The sequence below is a fragment of the Panthera leo genome, chromosome F3 (genome assembly GCF_018350215.1).
Source record: "Panthera leo isolate Ple1 chromosome F3, P.leo_Ple1_pat1.1, whole genome shotgun sequence".
NCBI lineage: Eukaryota > Metazoa > Chordata > Mammalia > Carnivora > Felidae > Panthera > Panthera leo.
The window spans coordinates 28,474,719-28,496,197 of record NC_056696.1 but is presented as its reverse complement, the minus strand read 5'-3'; the positions used below and the strand labels follow the sequence as shown (position 1 = coordinate 28,496,197).

General features: G+C 38.9%; 1 protein-coding gene across 2 annotated transcripts in view; it reads right to left on the bottom strand.

Annotated features, from left to right (window-relative positions):
* Positions 1 to 5,909: 5,909 nt before the first annotated feature.
* Positions 5,910 to 21,479, bottom strand: part of LOC122212211 (torsin-1A-interacting protein 2-like) — a 33,830-nt gene continuing 18,260 nt past the window's right edge. Inside the window, exons 1-5 of one of the 2 annotated variants that reach the window (XM_042925953.1) lie at positions 14,121 to 14,578; positions 13,744 to 13,920; positions 10,784 to 11,305; positions 7,711 to 7,815; positions 5,910 to 6,940 (exon numbers count right to left, since the gene is read on the bottom strand). In XM_042925953.1, the coding sequence (XP_042781887.1) occupies positions 6,141 to 6,940; positions 7,711 to 7,815; positions 10,784 to 11,305; positions 13,744 to 13,777 (1,461 nt within the window). In that variant the 5' untranslated portion in view covers positions 13,778 to 13,920; positions 14,121 to 14,578 and the 3' untranslated portion in view covers positions 5,910 to 6,140. Of the gene's footprint in view, positions 6,941 to 7,710; positions 7,816 to 10,783; positions 11,306 to 13,743; positions 13,921 to 14,120; positions 14,579 to 21,479 lie in introns of those variants that run through there. The other variant, XM_042925954.1, reaches the window with a different exon arrangement.

Genomic DNA, 21,479 nt, shown 5'->3' with positions numbered 1-21,479 from the left:
CCTCCCCCATCCGTGCACTTGCACACACACACTCTCTCTCTCTCTCTCAAAATGAATAAACTTAAAAAAAAGATGTGGCATATATTATATACGTATGTACACACACACACACAATGGAATACTACTCAGCAATCAAAAAAGAATGAAATCTTGCCATTTGCATCAATGTGTTTGGAGCTAGAGTGTATTATGCTAAGTGGAACAAGTCAGTTAGAGAAAGACAAATACCACATGATTTCACTCATATGTGGCCTTTAAGATACAAAATAGGTGAACATAGGGGAAGGGAGAAAAGAGGGAAGCAAACCATAAGAGACTCTTCAGTATAGAGAACAAACTGAGGGTTGTGGAGGGAGGGAGACGGGGGTTGGGCTAAATAGGTGATGGGTATTAAAGAGGGCACTTGTGTTGAGTACTGGGTATTACATGTAAGTGATGAATCACTAAGTTCCACTCCTGAAACCAATATTACACTATATGTTAACTAGAATTTAATTTTTAAGTTTATTTGAGAGAGAGCACACACACAAGCAGGGGATTGCTGAGAGGGAGAGAATCCCAAGCAGCCTCCACACCATCAGCACAGAGCCCAATGAGGGGCCCAAACCCATGAACCATGGGATCATGACCTGAGCCAAGGTCAAGAGTTGGATGCTTTACCAACTGCATCATCCAAGCGTCCCCAACTAACTAAAAATTTGAGGAAAAAAAAAAAAGTCTAGGCTCTCAGGAGTCTCTTAGTGGAGGATATCCCAGCTAGCCTGCCCGGCCCTGCCCTTATAAGGCAGTCTAGATTCCTCCAGCTTTCCCTTCAGGGAGAATATGCGTATTTGTCAAGGTTAGGGTTTGAAATGCAGTAAATGCCACTGACCCCAATGGCCCATTCATGAGATCTGGCCCCTGCCTACCATGATCGGCATGGCCCACATATGGGCCCGGTCACATACTCACCTGGTCAGCTGGCCTTTGGCAGCCGCAGCCGTGGTCCCACAGACCTAGAGTTTAGGCTGGTCCCCAACCACCTGCGTAGCCTTGTGTGGTGGAAGGCCACCCACGGAAATCGTTGAAGCTGCAGCTTGAAACTGGCAACAGTCAGGGCACCTGGGTGGCTCAGTCGGTTAAGTGTCCGACTTCGGCTCAGGTGATGATCTCACAGTTTGTGAGTTTAAGCCCCACATCCGGCTCTGTACTGACAGCTCAGATCCTGGAGCCTGCTTCAGGTTCTGTGTCTCCCCCTCTCTCTGCCCCTTCCCTGCTCATTCTCAGTGTCTCTCAATAATAAATAAATGTTAAAAAAAAAAAAAAGAAAAAAGTCTAAAAAAAACCTGGAAATAGTCAATCCCTGTTTTGATGTGGCTGATGTGGTCCCAAGCTTCTACAGCAATCAAGCCCCTCGGTGTCTGTAACTGGAACATACTCACTCCAGCTTTGCCCTGGCAACGAAGTCCATATTTATCCAGCTCTGCTGTAAGGGAAAATATGTGCATCCGTGCAGGTTAAGGTCTGAATTAGGCAAATATACCCCTAATAGCCTGCTTCTGTGATGTGGCCTCTGGACCCTTGACCTGTCGCAGGTCTCTGGCCACCATAAATTGCACAGTCCGTTCATATGCAGTACCACTCAGCACCCTCTCAGGCCTTGGGATATTGTGTCTTCAGAGCCTGTGGTGCAGCCTCCAGGGTGAAGGGAGCCTACCCTCCAAAACTCTTGAGGCAGTCGCTTCAAACTGGGAAGTTCCTATTTGGACTGGCTTCTTGATGGAACCTCAGGCTTCTCCACCAATGAAGCCTCCTAGGTGTCTCTTACTGTAGGATATCTGGGCCAGCTAGCCTAGCCCTGCCATGACAAGGCACTTTAGATTCCTCTAGCTCTGTCTTCAGGGCAACATGTGCATTTGTGTAGGTTAACGTTTGGGACTTGGCAGATGCCCAAGAGCCTGCTCCTCTGACACAGATGCTTCAGACACTTGTTCTGTTCCAGGTCTCTGGCTGCCCTGACTTGCGTGGCCTATGCACGTCATCAAGGGATGTGGTGCCGGGGCTCTCAAGGCATGTGGGGCTTGCACCCATCCCAAACAGCTGCACAGCCTCCACTGTGGAAGCCCCACCCCTGGAAATTCTGTGGCGGTGGCTTCTCATTGGTGCCAGTCAGTCCTTATTTGGACTGGCTGCATGATGGGCTAGCAGGCTTTTCTGGCAATCAAGGCCACCAAGTGACTCTTACTGGTAAGTGGTGATATAAAAGAAATGATAGAAGACACTAAAAAATGGTTTCTTCATGTTGCTATTTTTAAATACTTCTCTACAAATAAACTGCATGGATATAAGTTTCATTTCCATTTAAAGATAACCCTAATGGGATATGTTTTCTATTTAACATTAGATTTTGAAATGTTCAACACCTATGTAAGCTACACATTAAAATTCTGGTCAGATGCATGCAAAAAACAGTCCCAGTGAAGATCACCTTGATGATCACTTTCACGTTTGTTTTATTTTAACATCAATGCTCATTATGCTTATTGTTTTAACAGATAAAAGTATAACTCCAACAATTAAAAACCGTGAAAGGCTCCAAAGCACCACAGTAGCTAGCACTGTTCAACTGGGTCACTGGCTGGATGATGATAGGTCACAGGCCTGCTGAGCCTTACCACCTGAAGTTTGGAGGCTTTCAAATGAACTACACTGAAACTTTTATTAATTTAAAAAATAGAAACAACAGCAATTACTACCTTCAGTGATAGGAATTTCCTGGAACTTCTCTGCCAACTTGGAAGCTAGCTGGGAAACTTAAAGTTACCTCACAGGGGAAAAAACTCCAAAGTCCAGAGACAGTGTCTGATTCTACACCAGTTTCTTCTAGAACTCTGGTACCACTCAAGAAGCAATTTATATTAACATAGAATGTAATCATTAGAATTGTTCTGTGATAATAATTAAACAATGATGTATGGTATCATAGGTCCACAAGTCACTGTTCTAAGTCAAAACAAACAAACAAACAAACAAACAAAATAAACAAACTGTAAAAGTAATGAAAGGTGAACTACTAGATATGCAAAAGAAAATCTGGAAACTTAAAAAAAGAAGAACTGAATAGAAATGAACTTAAGAGTACATTAGAGAATCGATTTTAATTGGTACATTTAAAAAATATAAAGTTTTATGCTTTAAAAATAATCATTTTATTCATGTATAGATCCAGAGTTAATATACTGCTTTTTAAAATAAGTTTTGAAATAGTGAACAGAAAACTGACAATAGCTTCAGATGATTGCACTTACACATGGAAGGAAAAGTGTTTTTTAATACAGGCTAAACATTAAAAAAAAAAGTGCCATTTTAAAACCTTTTTCTTAATCGTATGAAAAGGAAATGAAAAACCATATTCAACTGAATGAAGAAACTAAAATTTTTGTTTCATCTGTGTTCCGAATCACTGATATATATGCACATTTTATACTGGCTCTTCATAGATCTGAGGTAGCACAGGTCAGCAGACCAACAGAACAATTCTACAAGGCACCATTGGTTTTGTGTGACAGAATGCTAGCTGACACCTGAGATCTAGAAATACAAAAAAAAAAAAAAAAAAAAAAATTCAAACATTAGTATATAGATTTTTCTTCAATTTCCTCTGATTTTATATTGGATTGATATTGGTACTATATTCACTATGGTTTATCTTCTTGTTCAAGCAGGTTTTTCCTCAAATCTATTTGAAAGATTCCTTCAGAGTCACAAATGAAAATAGTTCCTTTAGGTGTGCCCCTACACTCATCTGAACACCACTTAAGACCGTGGTTAGAACAGATTTATGTGTTTTTCCTGTGACAGATATTTTCCAATAGATTCTTCCCCTATGTCTTTGTGATCTCTTTTTAGGTATCAATAAAGATCCCTGTATCTTCCTAGTGTTTCTGAAAATCCTTACATGCTTTAATCATGTGACTTCTTTCATGCTTTAATTGGCAATATGATTAATGTACAAAAGAAATCACATGATTAAAACCTGGAAGGATTTTCGGAAACACTAGGAAGATACACACACACACACACACACACACACACACACACACACACACACACACACACATTATATATACATATTCTTCTCTCACAGCAGCAGAGAGGCCGAAACCTAGTTGAAATATTACAGGATCATGATGATAGTTCCTATAGCCATGCCATGCCATGCCATGGAACAGACCCTTCGCTGGGTCAAGATAATTTTACTAGAGTTCTGCTTTCAGAGCTGCAAGGCAAACCAACAACTATTGTCTCCATAAACACTGTTCTCAATCTTACTTGCAATCACAGAACACGGTCCAACAATTAATACTGGTCATTAAAACCTCTTAGAATCTATTTTCCATGTCTGCTTCCTTTTACTAAGTATAGTATCTCTTGCATTTCTAACCATCTAGTTAAGAAATGGGCTGCATTATATAATATGCCATCACTGCGCAGCAAGTAAACCAGCATGGTAAAGTTATGCTACCACACCCATATAAAACCTATTCAATTAGTTATTAAACTCTATTCTGCTTAAATTGTACTCAAACTGTCATCCTAGACAATTATAAAACTCCCTTCAGGGGAGACAGAAATGATGATTAAGAGAAATTAACAAAACCATCAGAGAGATGCTTAGCAAATACTGAGGTGCCTGGGTGGCTCAATAGGTTAAGCATCCCACGCTTTTTTTTTTTAACGTTTATTTATTTTTGAGAGACAGAGAACGAGCGGGGGAGGGGCAGAGAGAGAGGGAGACACAGAATCCGAAGCAGGCTTCAGGCTCTGAGCTGTCAGCACAGAGCCCGACGCGGGGCTCAAACCCACGAACGCGAGATCATGACCTGAGCCGAAGTCAGTTGCTTAACCGACTGAGCTATCCAGGCGCCTCAAGCATCCAACTCTTGATTTCGGCTCGGGTCATGATCTCACAGTCACAAGACTGAGCTCTGCGTCAGGCTCTGCTCTGAGCGTGGAGCCTGCCTGAGATTCTCTCCCTGCCTCTTTCTCTATCCTCTCCTGCCCCTTCACTCTCCTGCACACACGCTCCTGTGCACACACTCGCTTAAAATATATATATATATGTGTGTATGTGTATATATATATATATACATATATATATGCTTAGTAAATACTAGTTTATACATTCTGCTGTTCATCTATAGGTCTTTATCTTTCATAAACAGCATGTCTATACAATAAACCTGTATTTCATCCTCTTCCAACTCATGAGTTCTAATACATTCATCATTTTCCTACCCATTTTCCTATCTTCTAAGATTTTTTTTTTCACTTAATCAGCAATTTTCAAATTTCATTATCAGTGGAACTCTTTGTTCCAATTATATCTTACGGAGAATCCCACTACCTGAAGCAATCAAATGCGGAACCTCCCTGATAAAAAGAATAGGGTTGCCAGTAGACATAGCTTGGAAATCATGGTTCTAAAACATTCAAGAAAGTGAAGTAAAGATACAGCCAATTGGAATTTCTTCATTTCCAATGGTTATAGTTAATTCTTTCCCTTGTTCCCAATTTTCAAGAACATTTCTTAAGAACAGTTGCTTTTACCTTAGCCCATTAATGGAATAAAAGCACAGTGCCTTACATACAGTTCAGTACTTGAATTCATATTTCTTTTCAAACTATTCAAAAATGCAAATTAGTAGAAGATGTAATCCCATGACTAGGTTATTAAAATCAGTTTTTAAAATATTTTAATATGTGATAGAAAAAACATTTTTTAAATTATCCTTGCTTCATAACTGTAACTGCTGTAGTTCAGTCCAAACACTACCCAAAAGACTCCTTAGACTCTCAAGAAAACAAAAATCATTTTAGTCATTCTGAGAAGATTATCTTCCCATGCAATCATTCTGTTGCTCTATTTCTGGATTAAAAAAAAAAAAAAAAAAAGCCTCAGTTATATATTCTATGCAGATTTCAAACCTGATTTGCTTCAAAGGCCAGGGAAAAAAGTCAAGTTTTGTCAAGCTTAGAAAGATTTTACAAAAGGTAAAAAAGAGAATTTTTTTCTAAAATAAGCTCATTTGTGTTCTCCAGGCTTTTCATAACCTCCTTCCACAGAAACAGAAGGCTCTTCAACTAACTTTTTAATAAATCTAGGCCTCAAAAACCAACTCCGTGCTTAGCTTATAAAAGGCACCCCGGCACCCCTGTTCTTCGATGTCCCTCACAGGCTGGACGGGCAGCACCAGGTGTGAAATCCGGCTCCAGAGGCCACTCAATTTGTCAGAGTCCATGTGGTTGAAGGAGCTGGGAGTGTCTGAGTTGGTAAACCTGGCCCAGAGGAAATCTCTCACTTTTTCTTCAGTTTCCCTTGGGCCGACACTTGCTTCTAATGTTTCCTCCTCTAGGAGAACAGTCAGGACCAGGGCCACATCTTTAAAGGCAGCATTCTCATGGTCACAATACTTGTAGAAGATTAAGGTAGAGCCTGCGGGAAGGGATTCAAAGTGGTGCACCACAGCAGCCTTCTGGCCATTCTCAAATCCTGAGCTCAGCTCCGTGTCAACCAACTGCTTGACCACATCACTGTCCTGCAAGGTTCTTGCAGCCCCGTCAATCTGAATGGCAGAGACTTTCTGGGAAGAGGTATAGGCATCCGCCACGAGGTGGCTCAGGCACTTCAGGGTCTCTCTTCCCTCCTGAGCTGCTGTAAATATGATGGTGGCTGGCTCAGTGGGGTTTGAAGCATTGAGGTGTTTCTGGAGAAATTTACGTCCTCTCTGCCACAAAAAGGAACTCTGGCCTGGGAATTTATCCTTCAGTTGGCTGAAATGAACCAAAAAGGCCTCCAAAGCTGGATTTTTGGGCACTTGCTGGGCTGAAGAGGAATAGTAGCTATTACCCCAATTTAGCAAAACAAGAGTCGTGACCACAGAGCCAAAAAAGATGGAGCCTGTCAGAGAATGGGAAAATAAAACACAAAATTAGAGAGAAGGTGGATCAGAAATAAAATCTGTGGTAAACTGAAATGAGTTAGAGATACTGCCAGATTTTACTAATTGTGGTGACTTTCTTTCGCCTGAATCCTTTAACCTTTGAGCTAATTTAGGTCTACCAGAAACACTTCTCTAATTTCTTAGATTTAATTATTTGATGATACATTTTGTTAAAAGGTAAGTTTATGTATTTGTTGCTATAACTAATGATGCAATTTAGAAATGATCAGGATAGTCCTCCTCCCTCTCAAAGTACCTATTACTTCTAATAGGCCATTTTTTCCTAAAGGGTCAAAATGTAAAAATGCCACGTGGAAAGTTAATACTCTGTAAAAAGTATTTTAGTTTCTTATTTACGAAAAGTCCTTCCTCCTATGGGAATTCTCATTTTGTTCAGGATGGCAAAATATCACGGTTACCAGATAACCAGGATGGTAACAACATGGTTACCAGAGGGGAGGCGGGTGAAATAGGTGATGCGGATTAAAGAATTCACTTGTTGTGATGGGTACCAGGTGTTGTATGGAATTGCGAATCACTATACTGCGCACTGGAAACTAACAGAACACTGTATGTTAAGTACGCTGGAATTAAAACAAAGTAAAATAAAAACAAAACAAAAATACTAAAACAATGAAATTGTTTAAATGCTAGTCTTCTAGGTGTTTTCTCTGAGGATTTCTGAATGTGAATCGACACGTAACAGTAGGACCAATTTTGTTCTCACCATAACGCAAATAATCTTTTTTATTCATCTTTCTTCTGGTATCCAGTGCATTCTCTTTCTTTTCTTCCAACCTTTGTGTTTCCTGTTGATGACTTTCAGCCTCTGCTGGGGAAAAGGAACGTTCTCTTTAGACAATATGCTAACGGGGTATCATACACTCTAGGCCTCTTACCAAATCAAAGAATTATTAGGCTGAGGGGATTTCTATACTTTCTTATACAAAGCTAACTTTTTTCCTGTCTTTTCCTTAAGGCTATTACTTTTATTTTACGTAGAACAATAAAATGAAGTCCTCACTGGCCCTTACATCAAGGACAAGAAACGAGCACCCTAATATTGCGGCCAAACCTATCTACAACGTATTTCGACAAAATGTTTAAAATTAAAAAGGGATTTTACGGGGCGCCTGGGTGGCTCAGTCAGTTGGGCGTCCGACTTCGGCTCAGGTCATGATCTCGCGGTCCGTGGGTTTGAGCCCCGCATCGGGCTCTGTGCTGACATCTCAGAGCCTGGAGCCTGTTTCAGATTCTGTGTCTCCCTTTCTCTCTGACCCTCCCCCGTTCATGCTCTGTCTCTCTCTGTCTCAAAAAATACATAAATGTTAAAAAAAGAAAAATTAATAATAAAATAAATAAGTAAAAAGGGATTTTAGAAGTGTTAGCTGGGGGCACCTGGCTGGCTCAGTCAGTAGAGCATGAGACTCTTGATCTCAGGGTTGTGTGTTCAAACCCTACACTGGGCGCAGAGTTTACTTTAAATAAATAAATATGTGGCAGTTATTAAAAGATAAAGCATACATAATAAAACATTTTTTTAAGAAAGAAGCATTAACTGTACACAAGACTCAACATCACAGGGCAAGGACACTCTAATTCCAGGGTTCAAGTCACGTGGCTCAAGACCCCAAGCATACACATAATGAAGGCCCTAAGTTTTGAGACAGGAGAGATTACTGTACAGGTACAAAAGTAGGTTTGGAACTCTTAATGATGGAATCATGAAAAGTAAGAAATACAAGATTAAGAAAATTTATGAACTACATAAAAATGTAGGTGTGGGGTGAGACACCGATCTTAAAATGTGTGGCTGAAAAAAAAGGAGGGCACTATTGTGTAGCACTCGAAGGCACTCTACGGTATAGGTGTGTGCTTACGGGAAAAAGAACTCAAACGGTATACTCTATTAACATAAGGAAACAGGTGGCTAGGTGGCTCAGTTGGTTAGGCATCTATGGCTCAAGTCACGGTCTCATGGTTTGTGAGACTGTGGGATTGGGCTTGCTGCTGTCAGCGCAGAGCCTGTTTCAGATCCTATCTCCCTCTCTCTGTCCCTCCCCTGCTCATGGCTCTCTCTCTCAAAAATAAATTAACATTAAAAAAAATAAATGAAACAGTTTAAAAAAAGAAAAGAATCATCTTCACCTATAAAGGATAGTGTATTTATTCACATCATACTAAAATATAGGAACTTAAGGTATCATAGCATAGAATATGAAAGGATCTTTAATGATCACCTACTGTAACCCCACCTTACCTATCCTGACAAAAGGCCCAGGGATGGGAAGGGCTTTGCCCAAGGTCACATAAAGAGATGTGGCTAAGTGGGGCACCTGGGTGGCTCAGCCGGTTAAGTGTCTGACTCTTGGTTTCAGCTCAGGTCATGAACTTGGGTTTGTGAGTTCAAGCCCCGCATCGGGCTCTGTGCTGACAGTGTGGAGCCTGTTTGGAATTCTTTCTCCCCCACCCCCACCCCAGCCCTCCCTCCCTCCCTCTCTCTCTCTCTCTCAAATAAACCTTAAAAAAAAAAAAAAAAAAAAAAAAGAGATGTGGCTGAGTTTAGAACAAGATTTCTCATCTGCTAGATTAGTTCATTCCATTATATTAAGCTGCTCTGCATACACAGACTGCATTTTTAAAACAATATTTTCTTCCTCCACTCAGTGAACCTGCATATGATGAAATCTGATGGGACATAATAGTTCATACAAGTCACATTCATTCATTCATTCATGTAACAGCTATTCATAAAGTTGCTTCTCTGTGCCAGGTGCCACAGAGACATAATGGATGAGAGAGAGAGAGTTCTTGACTTCCCTGAAGTTACAGACTATACTAACGATTAATGAACGAAACATATATTTGAGATAGGTCACTGATTTATAGTGAAACATGAATTTCCAGCCCTTAGTCAAGCCCCTGATGAACAGAATGTGTAATATTTTATGTTCGTTTGCATTGGCCAGTAGGCATTTTAGACTGAGCTCTTCTAAGTACTTATAAAATACATATCCACACATAGAATTATAGACAGTGAGAGCTGGATACCTCTTGTCCAAATTCTTCATTCTACAAATAGGAAACTGAAGTACCAGGAAGTTAAGATACTTGCTCAAGGTCACCCAAGCTAGCAAGTGGCAGGACCACAACTAGAATCTGTGTGTCTTTTGAGTTCCAGCTAAGGACTTAGCCACTAGGAAGACAGTATCTTCATAAGAGAAGATATGATGGTTATTCTCCTTAATATACAAGAGGAGAAAATCATATAGAGACAAATTAACAGATTTGCTCAAAGTCTTATAAAACTAAAATATGACTGAGTTAAGGGCACTGTACCACTGATGCTGGTTTTTAAATGTATCCATCTCTTGATTTACGTAGTGTTTAGTTCCCCAAAAAGTAAAAGCTTTAAAAAATTGTAAATAAAAAATATGCTCCTAAGAATTAAAGAAAAAGCTTTTAAAAAGTCAGGCCTTCCCCCACCGCCCCCCCCCCCCTTTTTTTAATCTTACTACATTACTACAAACAGTAAGTAAATAAAAATATTGTTTAAAAATGCAGTTTATGTATTGGAAGCTACATAAGTAGTTATGTATTGGAAGCTACATAAGCTACAAATGGTCTAGGAGATGAGAAACCTCATTCTAAGTTCAGTCATATGTCTTTAAGTGACCTTGGGCAAGGCCCAAAGACCTTGGTCCTATGAAGGAAAGAGAAGCTGACAAAAAGGCCCCTGACCTATGCTGTGTCCTCAGTGACAGAGCAATACGAAACAGAAGTCCAGTGGGCTCCCTTACCTGGCGCCAGCAGTCGCCTCCGCACTGTGCCCTGGTTCTCTGGCCCTGCATGGGAACGATCAGGGCTTGGGGCATCCTGAGGGTCCATGGCAGGTGGCTCCTGTGCAACTCCAGGTCCGCTGCTCACTTCCTCAGGGAGGGCTGCAGAGTCGCTTCGTAAGAGCACATCATCTCTTCCCACCTTGTCACTTGGAGAACAGCTGGGTTCTGGATCCAAGGGTTTTTCACCTGGACTTTCTGAATCAGGGAGTTGATGGCCTTGCTCTTCATCCTGAAAGCTCTGGTTGTTCTCATGTTCTGTTTTATCCTTTGGATAGTTCCCATAATTTGTTTCATCTGAATCTTCTGATTGATCACCTGCGTCTGCACTTCCTGGACCTATATTTTCTACCTCTTGGTGGACTTTGTTAAGACCAGAGACAGGGTCTGGGGTCTGAGCTTCTTCAGTGGTACTTGCTGTGACTATGGTCTCCTGTGCCTGAGAACTTACTGATGGGTCATTTTTCAAATCCTCTTGAGAGGCTATTGAGATAAAAATTTATAATTTTAATTAAAAATAACATCCCTATTTTTTTGTATTTTAACAAGGTCCCTAACTGAATAATAAGTAAAATGTATACAGATTTTTATGGTTAGCAAGGCACTCTTCCTAAACATTATTTCTCTTGATTTCCACTAAAGGTAAGACAAATTTATTTTGTGTTAATAAATCTAACAAATAATACTAATGTAAAACTATTTTGAATAACAAAACCAATTTTTGTGTATTAAACACATCCTCTTCCCTGATGAAATAATGTATCTAGGCAATAATCATCAGTAGCAACTAAAACCATTATGCAAAAGGCTTATGAGAAGTTTTTATAATGGATGAACCAGACTCACAACTGCTGAACCAGCTGATCAATCTTTAACATCACAAAAACAGGGAAAACCAGACATCATTAACCTCCCAATTCAATGCAGTAGGAAGTACACTATAACACGTATAGTATTTTTTTTTTCATTTTTTTTTAATGTTTATTTTTGAGAGACAGACAGACAGACTGTGAGTGGGGGAGGAGCAGGGAGAGAGGGAGACAGAATCGGAAGCAGGCTCCGGGCTCTGAGCCATCAGCACAGAGCCCTATGCGGGGCTCGAACTCACAGACTGCGAGATCATGACCTGAGCCGAAGTCGGACGCTCCACCGACTGAGCCACCCAGGCGCCCCTCACGTATAGTATTCTTGCCAAACAAACAAACTGATATATGATCAAGATTCTAGAGCTACCTACCAGTTTCCATGAAATACAGGAATAGAGGAATATATTAAATCATGCCTCAGAACGTAATTGGTAAAACCCAGGATGGGAAAATTCAAAGGGACAAAAGACTTCTGTTACTTTAATAACAGCAAGAGACAAAAAAAAGTATTTATGAGATAATCAGGAAAATTTGAATGCCAGATATTCCTTCTTACTTAGGAATTACTGGTCATCCTTTAAGTACAATATATTGTGATAATTTTTTAAAGCATCCTTTTAGAGGTAAGTATTCACATATTCATGGCTAAAATTACACGATGTCAACAACTTGCCTCAAGAATATGGGTGATAAAGGAGAGTGAGAAACTACAGATGAAACAATATGTTGGCAGCAGATGGAGCCATTTGATGGGAACATGGGATTCACTTCATCTCTCTCTCTCTACTCTTATGTATGTGTGGTATTTTTTATAGTAAAGCCTAAAAAAAAAAAAGCAACCTAAAAGATAAACCAATCAAATACAGAGAGTGGCCCATTATAAAGAAAAAAAAAAAAAAAAAAAAACGCCAGCTGTGGAGAAAAAAAAAGATTAAGGAGGCAAAAAAAAAAAAAAAAAAAAAAAAAGAAAAAAGATGTTGAGACAACTGGAGAAGTGTACATACTGATTAAATTTGTGATAATATTAAGGAACAATTATTAATATATTTTCCAGGTATGATGCTATTTTAGTTACTTTAAAAAATCTATCTTTAAGAGATATAAACTAAATGATATAATGCCTTGGATTCGTATTTAAATATTCCATGGCAGGCAACAAGATCAACATTATACAGGTTATAACTGAAATTTAGATGATGAGGGGGCCCTGGGTGGCTCAGTCGGTTGAGTGTCCGACTTCGGCTCAGGTCACGATCTCGAGGTTGATGGGTTCAAGCCCCATCTTGGGCTCTGTGCTGACAGCTCAGAACCTGGAGCCTGCTTGGGATTCTGTGTCTCTCTCTCTCTGTCCCTCTCTGGCTTGCACTCTGTCTCTATCTCTCTCACAAAAAATTGAATTAATATAAATGTAAAAAAATATTAAAAAAATTTAGATGTTGAAATAACTATATTATACACCTGAAACTAATTATTACACTGTAAATTATTAACTGGTATAAATGAACTGGAATTTAAATAGACTTAAATAAAGGAACTAAATGTTGAGTGCATGGGAATTCATTATAGTATTCTACTTTTATATATTTTAAAATATCCTCAGTAAAAGGTCTAAGTAAATATGCCCTTCTCTTCTGAAATATCTACTTCATAATTTGCCTGTTTGATAGCTCTTACATATATATACAAGCAGGATGAAGACTTTAAATTTCATCTTTCCCTAGAATTGAAAGATCTCTAAACAGATGGCACATCTGTTTTCTTGATTTAAAAAAAAAAAAATACAGCTCTAAAAACTGGTCTGCCATCCCTTTCTAAGATGCATGTATTTTTCTAACACTATGGGTTCCTACTACTGGATCTCTAAAACATTAACCTTCCTTATAATTCAGGTCTGATGTTATGGTAGACTTCAGCAAATAAAAAAGAATCATCATCATAACAAATTAATCCACTAAGCTAACTTCTTTACTTCCAAACTTCAGGTTTCAGTCACCTGAGATCTTAGTACAGGTCTAGATTCCTACAGCATGAACCTGCTGTACAGACTAGTCTTACCCTCTGCAGGATCCCTAAGTCCTCTGTCGGCCATGTTTGTGTTCTAGCTCTTCAGACTTTGGGATACTTTTTGTTAATGTCTGTTTTTTCTTGTGAAGATGTCTTGTTTTCTTCTTGTCCCAAGTCCCAACAGACTCATGCTTCCCGTGGACCCAGGAAACAAGGCATATATAGTGACTAAAATAAAATGAAAAGAATTAAATGACTTTTTATTCATACATGGGAGAAATGCCGATCTCAGCTTCATTTATTCAATCTGTTTACTCTGAGTAGTAGCTCCTCTTCGAAACTTTTCTGATGAAGAAATGTTTTCTGGTTTTAGTGAGGATCACCAAATCCTTAACTACAAGTAGAAAAAAAAGTTTCAGATTATTAACCTTGCATGGATGCCATAATCTCCTAATATGTTCCATTGTGTTGAAAGGATCAGAAAGGCCAAATGGCCAGAATCTTAAAGAGAAGTTCTTTGAAAATGGAATGAAGAGTAATTCTAAGAATAGAAATTTAAGTCACTGCTCAGTTAATCACTGCAGGTTTCCTTTACGTCTTCAGTTTCTGCCCCATATCAATCTCTCAGCCTATTAGAAGCTTTCATTTATCATTATTAAGTAACAATGCACAGGGAGTACCTACAAACTAAGGCGGCTGCCTTGGTGTCAGGTGTAGGAAATAAACACGGGAGTTATGTCACTGCCTTTTTAGTGGTTTTCTCGCAGTATTCTTTTTAGATCGCTTTATACAATGCCTTTCCGTGCAGTGCTCAAAGATGACTCATGTAGAAGTTACTATGAACTATATACAAAAGGAATCAAAATCAGAGGCAACTCATAATAAAATGTTCTATCATTTTATAGTTAAATCATTTTTTGTCAGGAACAATACTTTCCTTATCTGTAAAAGTGACTAAGGACTGCTATGAGGACTAAATATAAAAATATATGTGAAAAAGAGGTTTAGAAAGTGTTACATTGATAGCCTAGTTGCAAGGCTACCCAACTAACTTTATGTCTTTTTCACAGCACTCTTTTGTAAAATTTAATTTTACAAAATAACATTTTAATTCCACATGTATGGTATTAGCCTAGTGTAGAGTAAGAACTCCCTATTTTAATTAAAAATAATATGAATAAGTAAATGGATACATGAATGTATAGAGTGGTACCAATTATAAACTTGAAGGGAAGGGAGGAGTTAGAGGCAGGCCTCCTTTCTGCTGGTGTGAACATTTAGGAACACGTCTAAGATTTGGAGAGTTCCTTGTCACCCTTTTATCTTCTTCAATCGCCTGAGACTGGGCTTCCAGCTCTCCTTTTCACATTACCATCATATGCTGCAATGAGGGTTTCTCTCCTATCCTAGTTCATGAAAGAAAATAAAAGGTCCTCAGTCTTTTTCAGATTTCTTAAGACAATTTTTTCCTGCCAGCCCAAACCGAGAAAACAACGGGTAAAACTTTCCTATGCACCAGGACAAAAATTTTAGAAAGCAAACAGGCTACCACACAATAACTATAAGGTATCTCAAAATAAAAATTAAAAGGTACCTGGTAAAAAAACCTAACAACATATATGCAAGAACTTTATAGAGTGGGGTGAGTTTTATGCTATGTAAATTATACCTCAATAAAAATGTACTAAAAAAAAAAAAACTTTAGAAAGAAAAGCATAAAACTTTATTAAAGGACATAAAAAAGACCTAAGTAGAGAAATATATTACGTGCATAGACAGTAAGACTCTAAACCAATAATGTCAATTGTCTCCAAACTAATCTACGGATTCATTGTAAATTAAAACAAAATCTTAAGACAAGTTTTTGATTGTTGTTTTGTTTCTTACAGAATGGACAAGCTGACCCTAAAATTCACAAAGAGCAGTAAAGGATTAGGAAGAGTTAAGGTAATTCCGAAGGAGGGGGGCTGGCTATCTTTATCAGATATATCAAGACTTATTATAAACCTATAGGAAATAAGAACAATAAGGGCATTGGTGCAAGAACAGACAGAGAATATACAGAATAAAGAGCCAGGAAATACATACATACATACATAAAGGAAATTGGGTAAGTGACAAAAGAGAAAGAACACATTAATGAGTAGTTTGAGGTCAAGTGACAACTCAAATGGGAAAAAAAGTTAAGATTTCTACATACCACCTGACACAAAAGTCAATTTCAGATTAAAGACCTAAGTATAAAGAGCAAAACTTTGAATTTTCAGAAGAAAATACCGAATATCTTTATAACCTCAAGGTTTTCTTAAACAAGATATAAAATACACAAGCCATGACAAGGATGCCCACTGTCACCGCTCTTGTTTAACATAGTGCTGGAAGTTCTAGCATCAGCAATCAGACAACAAAAGGAAATCAAAGGCATCAAAATTGGCAAAGATGAAGTCAAGCTTTCGCTTTTTGCAGATGACATGATATTATACATGGAAAATCCGATAGACTCCACCAAAAGTCTGCTAGAACTGATACATGAATTCAGCAAAGTTGCAGGATACAAAATCAATGTGCAGAAATCAGTTGCATTCTTATACACTAACAATGAAGCAACAGAAAGACAAATGAAGAAACTGATCCCATTCACAATTGCACCAAGAAGCATAAAATACCTAGGAATAAATCTAACCAAAGATGTAAAAGATCTGTATGCTGAAAACTATAGAAAGCTTATGCAGGTAATTGAAGAAGATATAAAGAAATGGAAAGACATTCCCTGCTCATGGATTGGAAGAATAAATATTGTCAAAATGTCAATACTACCCAAAGCTATCTACACATTCAATGCAATCCCAATCAAAATTGCACCAGCATTCTTCTCGAAACTAGAACAAGCAATCCTAAAATTCATATGGAACCACAAAAGGCCCCGAATAGCCAAAGTAATTTTGAAGAAGAAGACCAAAGCAGGAGGCATCACAATCCCAGACTTTAGCCTCTACTACAAAGCTGTCATCATCAAGTCAGCATGGTATTGGCATAAAAACAGACACATAGACCAATGGAATAGAATAGAAACCCCAGAACTAGACCCACAAACGTATGGCCAACTCATCTTTGACAAAGCAGGAAAGAACATCCAATGGAAAAAAGACAGTCTCTTTAACAAATGGTGCTGGGAGAACTGGACAGCAACATGCAGAAGGTTGAAACTAGACCACTTTCTCACACCACTCACAAAAATAAACTCAAAATGGATAAAGGACCTGAATGTGAGACAGGAAACCATCAAAACCTTAGAGGAGAAAGCAGGAAAAGACCTCTCTGACCTCAGCCGTAGCAATCTCTTACTCGGCACATCCCCAAAGGCAAGGGAATTAAAAGCAAAAGTGAATTACTGGGACCTTATGAAGATAAAAAGCTTCTGCACAGCAAAGGAAACAACCAACAAAACTAAAAGGCAACCAACGGAATGGGAAAAGATATTTGCAAATGACACAACGGACAAAGGGCTAGTATCCAAAATCTATAAAGAGCTCATCAAACTCCACACCCGAAAAACAAATAACCCAGTGAAGAAATGGGCAGAAAACATGAATAGACACTTCTCTAAAGAAGACATCCGGATGGCCAACAGGCACATGAAAAGATGTTCAACGTCGCTCCTTATCAGGGAAATACAAATCAAAACCACACTCAGATATCACCTCACGCCAGTCAGAGTGGCCAAAATGAAGAAATCAGGAGACTATAGATGCTGGAGAGGATGTGGAGAAACAGGAACCCTCTTGCACTGTTGGTGGGAATGCAAATTGGTGCAGCCGCTCTGGAAAGCAGTGTGGAGGTTCCTCAGAAAATTAAAAATAGACCTACCCTATGACCCAGCAATAGCACTGCTAGGAATTTACCCAAGGGATACAGGAGTACTGATGCATAGGGGCACCTGTACCCCAATGTTTATAGCGGCACTCTCAACAATAGCCAAATTATGGAAAGAGCCTAAATGTCCATCAACTGATGAATGGATAAAGAAATTGTGGTTTATATACACAATGGAATACTATGTGGCAATGAGAAAAAATGAAATATGGCCTTTTGTAGCAACATGGATGGAACTGGAGAGTGTGATGCTAAGTGAAATAAGCCATACAGAGAAAGACAGATACCATATGGTTTCACTCTTATGTGGATCCTGAGAAACATAACAGAAACCCATGGGGGAGGGAAGGAAAAAAAAAAAAAAAAAAAAAAAAGAGGCTAGAGTGGGAGAGAGCCAAAGCATAAGAGACTGTTAAAAACTGAGAACAAACTGAGGGTTGATGGGGGGTGGGAGGGAGGGCAGGGTGGGTGATGGGTATTGAGGAGGGCACCTTTTGGGATGAGCACTGGGTGTTGTATGGAAACCAATTTGACAGTAAATTTCATATATTAAAAAATAAAAATAAAATAAAATAAAATAAAATAAAATAAAATAAAATAAAATACACAAGCCATAAAGGGAAAATCTGACAAATGTGATCACATTTTTAAAATGTTAATTTCTATACAAATCATCAAAATCAAAGTTAAAACATAAACTCACTGACCGGAAAAATATCAGCCAACACATAAAATCAGCAAGGGATTAATATCCAGAATACACAGACTCCCCCCAAATCAGTAAGAGACAGATAATGCTATGAAAAAATAAATGGGGAAAAGAGGTGAACAAACTGTTAAATGAAGAGGAAACCTAGCAGTCTAATGAATCAATAAGAGTGGTTAAGGAAATGCAAAATAAATTAACAATGACGTACAATACCATTTTACAAGCACCGACTGGCAAACAAGTCAGGCAACACCAGGTGTTGGTGAGGATATGGATACACAGAGAGTTTTAAACTCTATTGGCAATGAGTAAACTGCTATTCAATTCTGGAGAGCAATATGGCAATTATCTGGTAAAGACAAGACACGCAGATTCTACAAACTGGCAATTGCACTTTTAGACACATGCCGTAGACAAACTCTCCCTCAAGTGCCCACTGATATTTGTGGCAGCATTGTTTAAAATGAGGGAAAAAATGAGACCACCTAAATGTCCATGAATAAGGAAGAGGATTAAAAAAAAAACTGTGGCATATTCTTACAATGTAACATTATCTATGGCAATTAAACCAATGAATTACATATCTCAAAAATTTGTAAAAGTGCAGTATTATAATTTTTACATACAAGTTAAGAAACAAACTTATACTATATAGAGTGATTCAAAAGAAGAACAAATGGCATAAATATGAACTGATACAAGCCACGACATGGATGTATCTTAAGAAATGTGAATGAAAAAAAACCCACACATAGGAGTATCTGCCAAATGATTCCATTTATATGAAGTCCTAAAATAGGCAAATGGTTATTTACCATAGTCTATGGTGACAGAAAACATAGAAGTGGTTACTGGGGGAAGGAGTACTCACTGGAAAAGGGCATGAGGAAAGCTTCTGGGTTTAGTAAAGTGTTTCGTATCTTTATTAAGGTAGTTAACATTTGTCATCAAAATTAAAATTTGTACTTTTTTAAAATTTTTTTTAACGTTTATTTATTTTTGAGACAGAGAGAGACAGAGCATGAACGGGGGAGGGTCACAGAGAGAAGGAGACACAGAATCTGAAACAGGCTCCAGGCTCTGAGCTGTCAGCACAGAGCCCGACGCGGGGCTCGAACCCACAGACCGTGAGATCATGACCTGAGCCGAAGTCGGACGCCCAACCGACTGAGCCACCCAGGCGTCCCTAAAATTTGTACATTTTATTGCATGTAGGATACCCTCAATTTGGTTTCCAAGAAACAGAACTGAACGCTTTCAAAAATGTATTACTTGCTAACTAGGATGCAGCCAATAAACACTCTGCAAAAGGAACCATCGCAGGTATTTCTCTAATCTTAAAACTGCTCAGTAAATACCTTTCTTGTCACAAGGCACACATTCCTGTAGCCCATTTCATTTAGGCCCTTTGTAACAAACATGTCACACTGTTCATAGCTGAAATGGTATTCCCTCAATGCTACAAGAAGTGGTACAAACACAGAGGTTCTTGACACATCCTCACAAGAAGTCACATGGTGGGAGATCTGGAGGCCAATATTCCAGAGGCAGGTCAACTTTTTGAGCACTATCCAATCCATGCCATGAAATGTGTACATTAAGAAACTCTAGACTGCATAATGGAAGTGAGGCAGAGCCTCATCCTGATGGAAAATGGGGATGTTGGAGATTTTGCAGCTGTGGGAAAAACCATTCCATCATTGTGTCCATGATTATACCATCATTTCCATTTGATGGATCTTTGGCAAAAAGGAACTGATGAAGACCTGTGTGCTTCACGTGGCACAAAAGATTTACTTTCAGTGAATCCCTGAAAAGTTCCATTGTAAGATGTTGTTTTTCAATGTCCCACATATGTGGAGGTTATGATCCATTTTTCTACTTTTTGCACTTCCCTGTGACCCTGAAACCTGCAGCAAGACCTGTATCAATTTGCGTTAACAGTCTCAATGTGGGCTTGCAACAGGTTAAACAGGTTAGTCTCCATTTATGGAAAATGCTCCAGATGGTAGGCTGAGGGATGCCTTCCTTAATTTCCACATCCTGGGACTTTTGTAAACAAGGACACGAATTTGCCTCACTGCTTCCTCTGCAGATGTGGCTGCCCTGTGTTCTTTTAAGATGTATCCTTTCTGTTCCATCTCATTGCACCAATGGTAATGGTGACTGCTGGGTATGTATTCATTGTCTGGTAACGCATGACCTTTGCACTGCAGCAATACAACCAACTTCAGCAGACTCCAACATACAAAATTAAGTGTCAAAGAGAAACTCTACAAATTGGTGCACATCATATTTACGTATAAATGTTACTGATGTTACTGAATAATAAAATTTTGAAAGCAGTCAATTCTTTTATTGTTCTGTACACTGCTTAAACAGATATAAAATAATTAAACACATGAACAGAAGGGATACACATAAACTTCCATTTGGTGCTTGCTTCTGCTGAGGGAAGGGCAGGAATAGGAGGAGGACAAGAATGGGTCTCAACTGTGTCAACTGTATCTTGAAAAAAAAAAACAATGGAGGCAAATGTGGCAAAATGTTAACGTATTTTAGATCTGAGTACCTAGTGAGTATTATTTTCTGGATTTTTCTATATGTTTGATGTAGTTATTACTTTTGTTAAATGAGTAATAAAATGGATCAGCTCTGTGAGGAAAAAAATCAAAAGGCAAAGCCTGTAATGGTAACTCTTTGAGCTCACAAGCAATGAATTTGTGTTACAGAGGTATACTTCAACGACAGCCTCCCATGCACTTTGTCATAACCAGTTGAAAGGAGACAGGACAAGAAAAAGCTGCCGTTGAGAACAAAATCAGGGCTGGGAGAGCAGCAAGACCTCACCCAACCTCTATTCATCCTGTAACCTCCATGGGAACCAGTGAGGGGAGGGGACGGAGACCTAGAGACCTGGGGAAGAAGGAAGAGGCAAGTACCAGGAAGCACTGGCATCTGCAACACTAAGTGGTAAATTAGAGAGAGAGAGAGAGAGAGAAAGGGGAGGGGGAGGAGGAGGGAGAGAGAATATGAATTAGAAGCCTAGCAGCCAAGATACAAGAGTATCAGTCAAACTAGGATGGTAATTTAGACATAAATGTGATCATGACAAATGTATGGTAGTCCGGGCCCAATAAGTATATGTACCTTTTTCTGCCTTTAAACACTTTTAATGAATCCTGTCATTTTAGGCTCTAGGGAT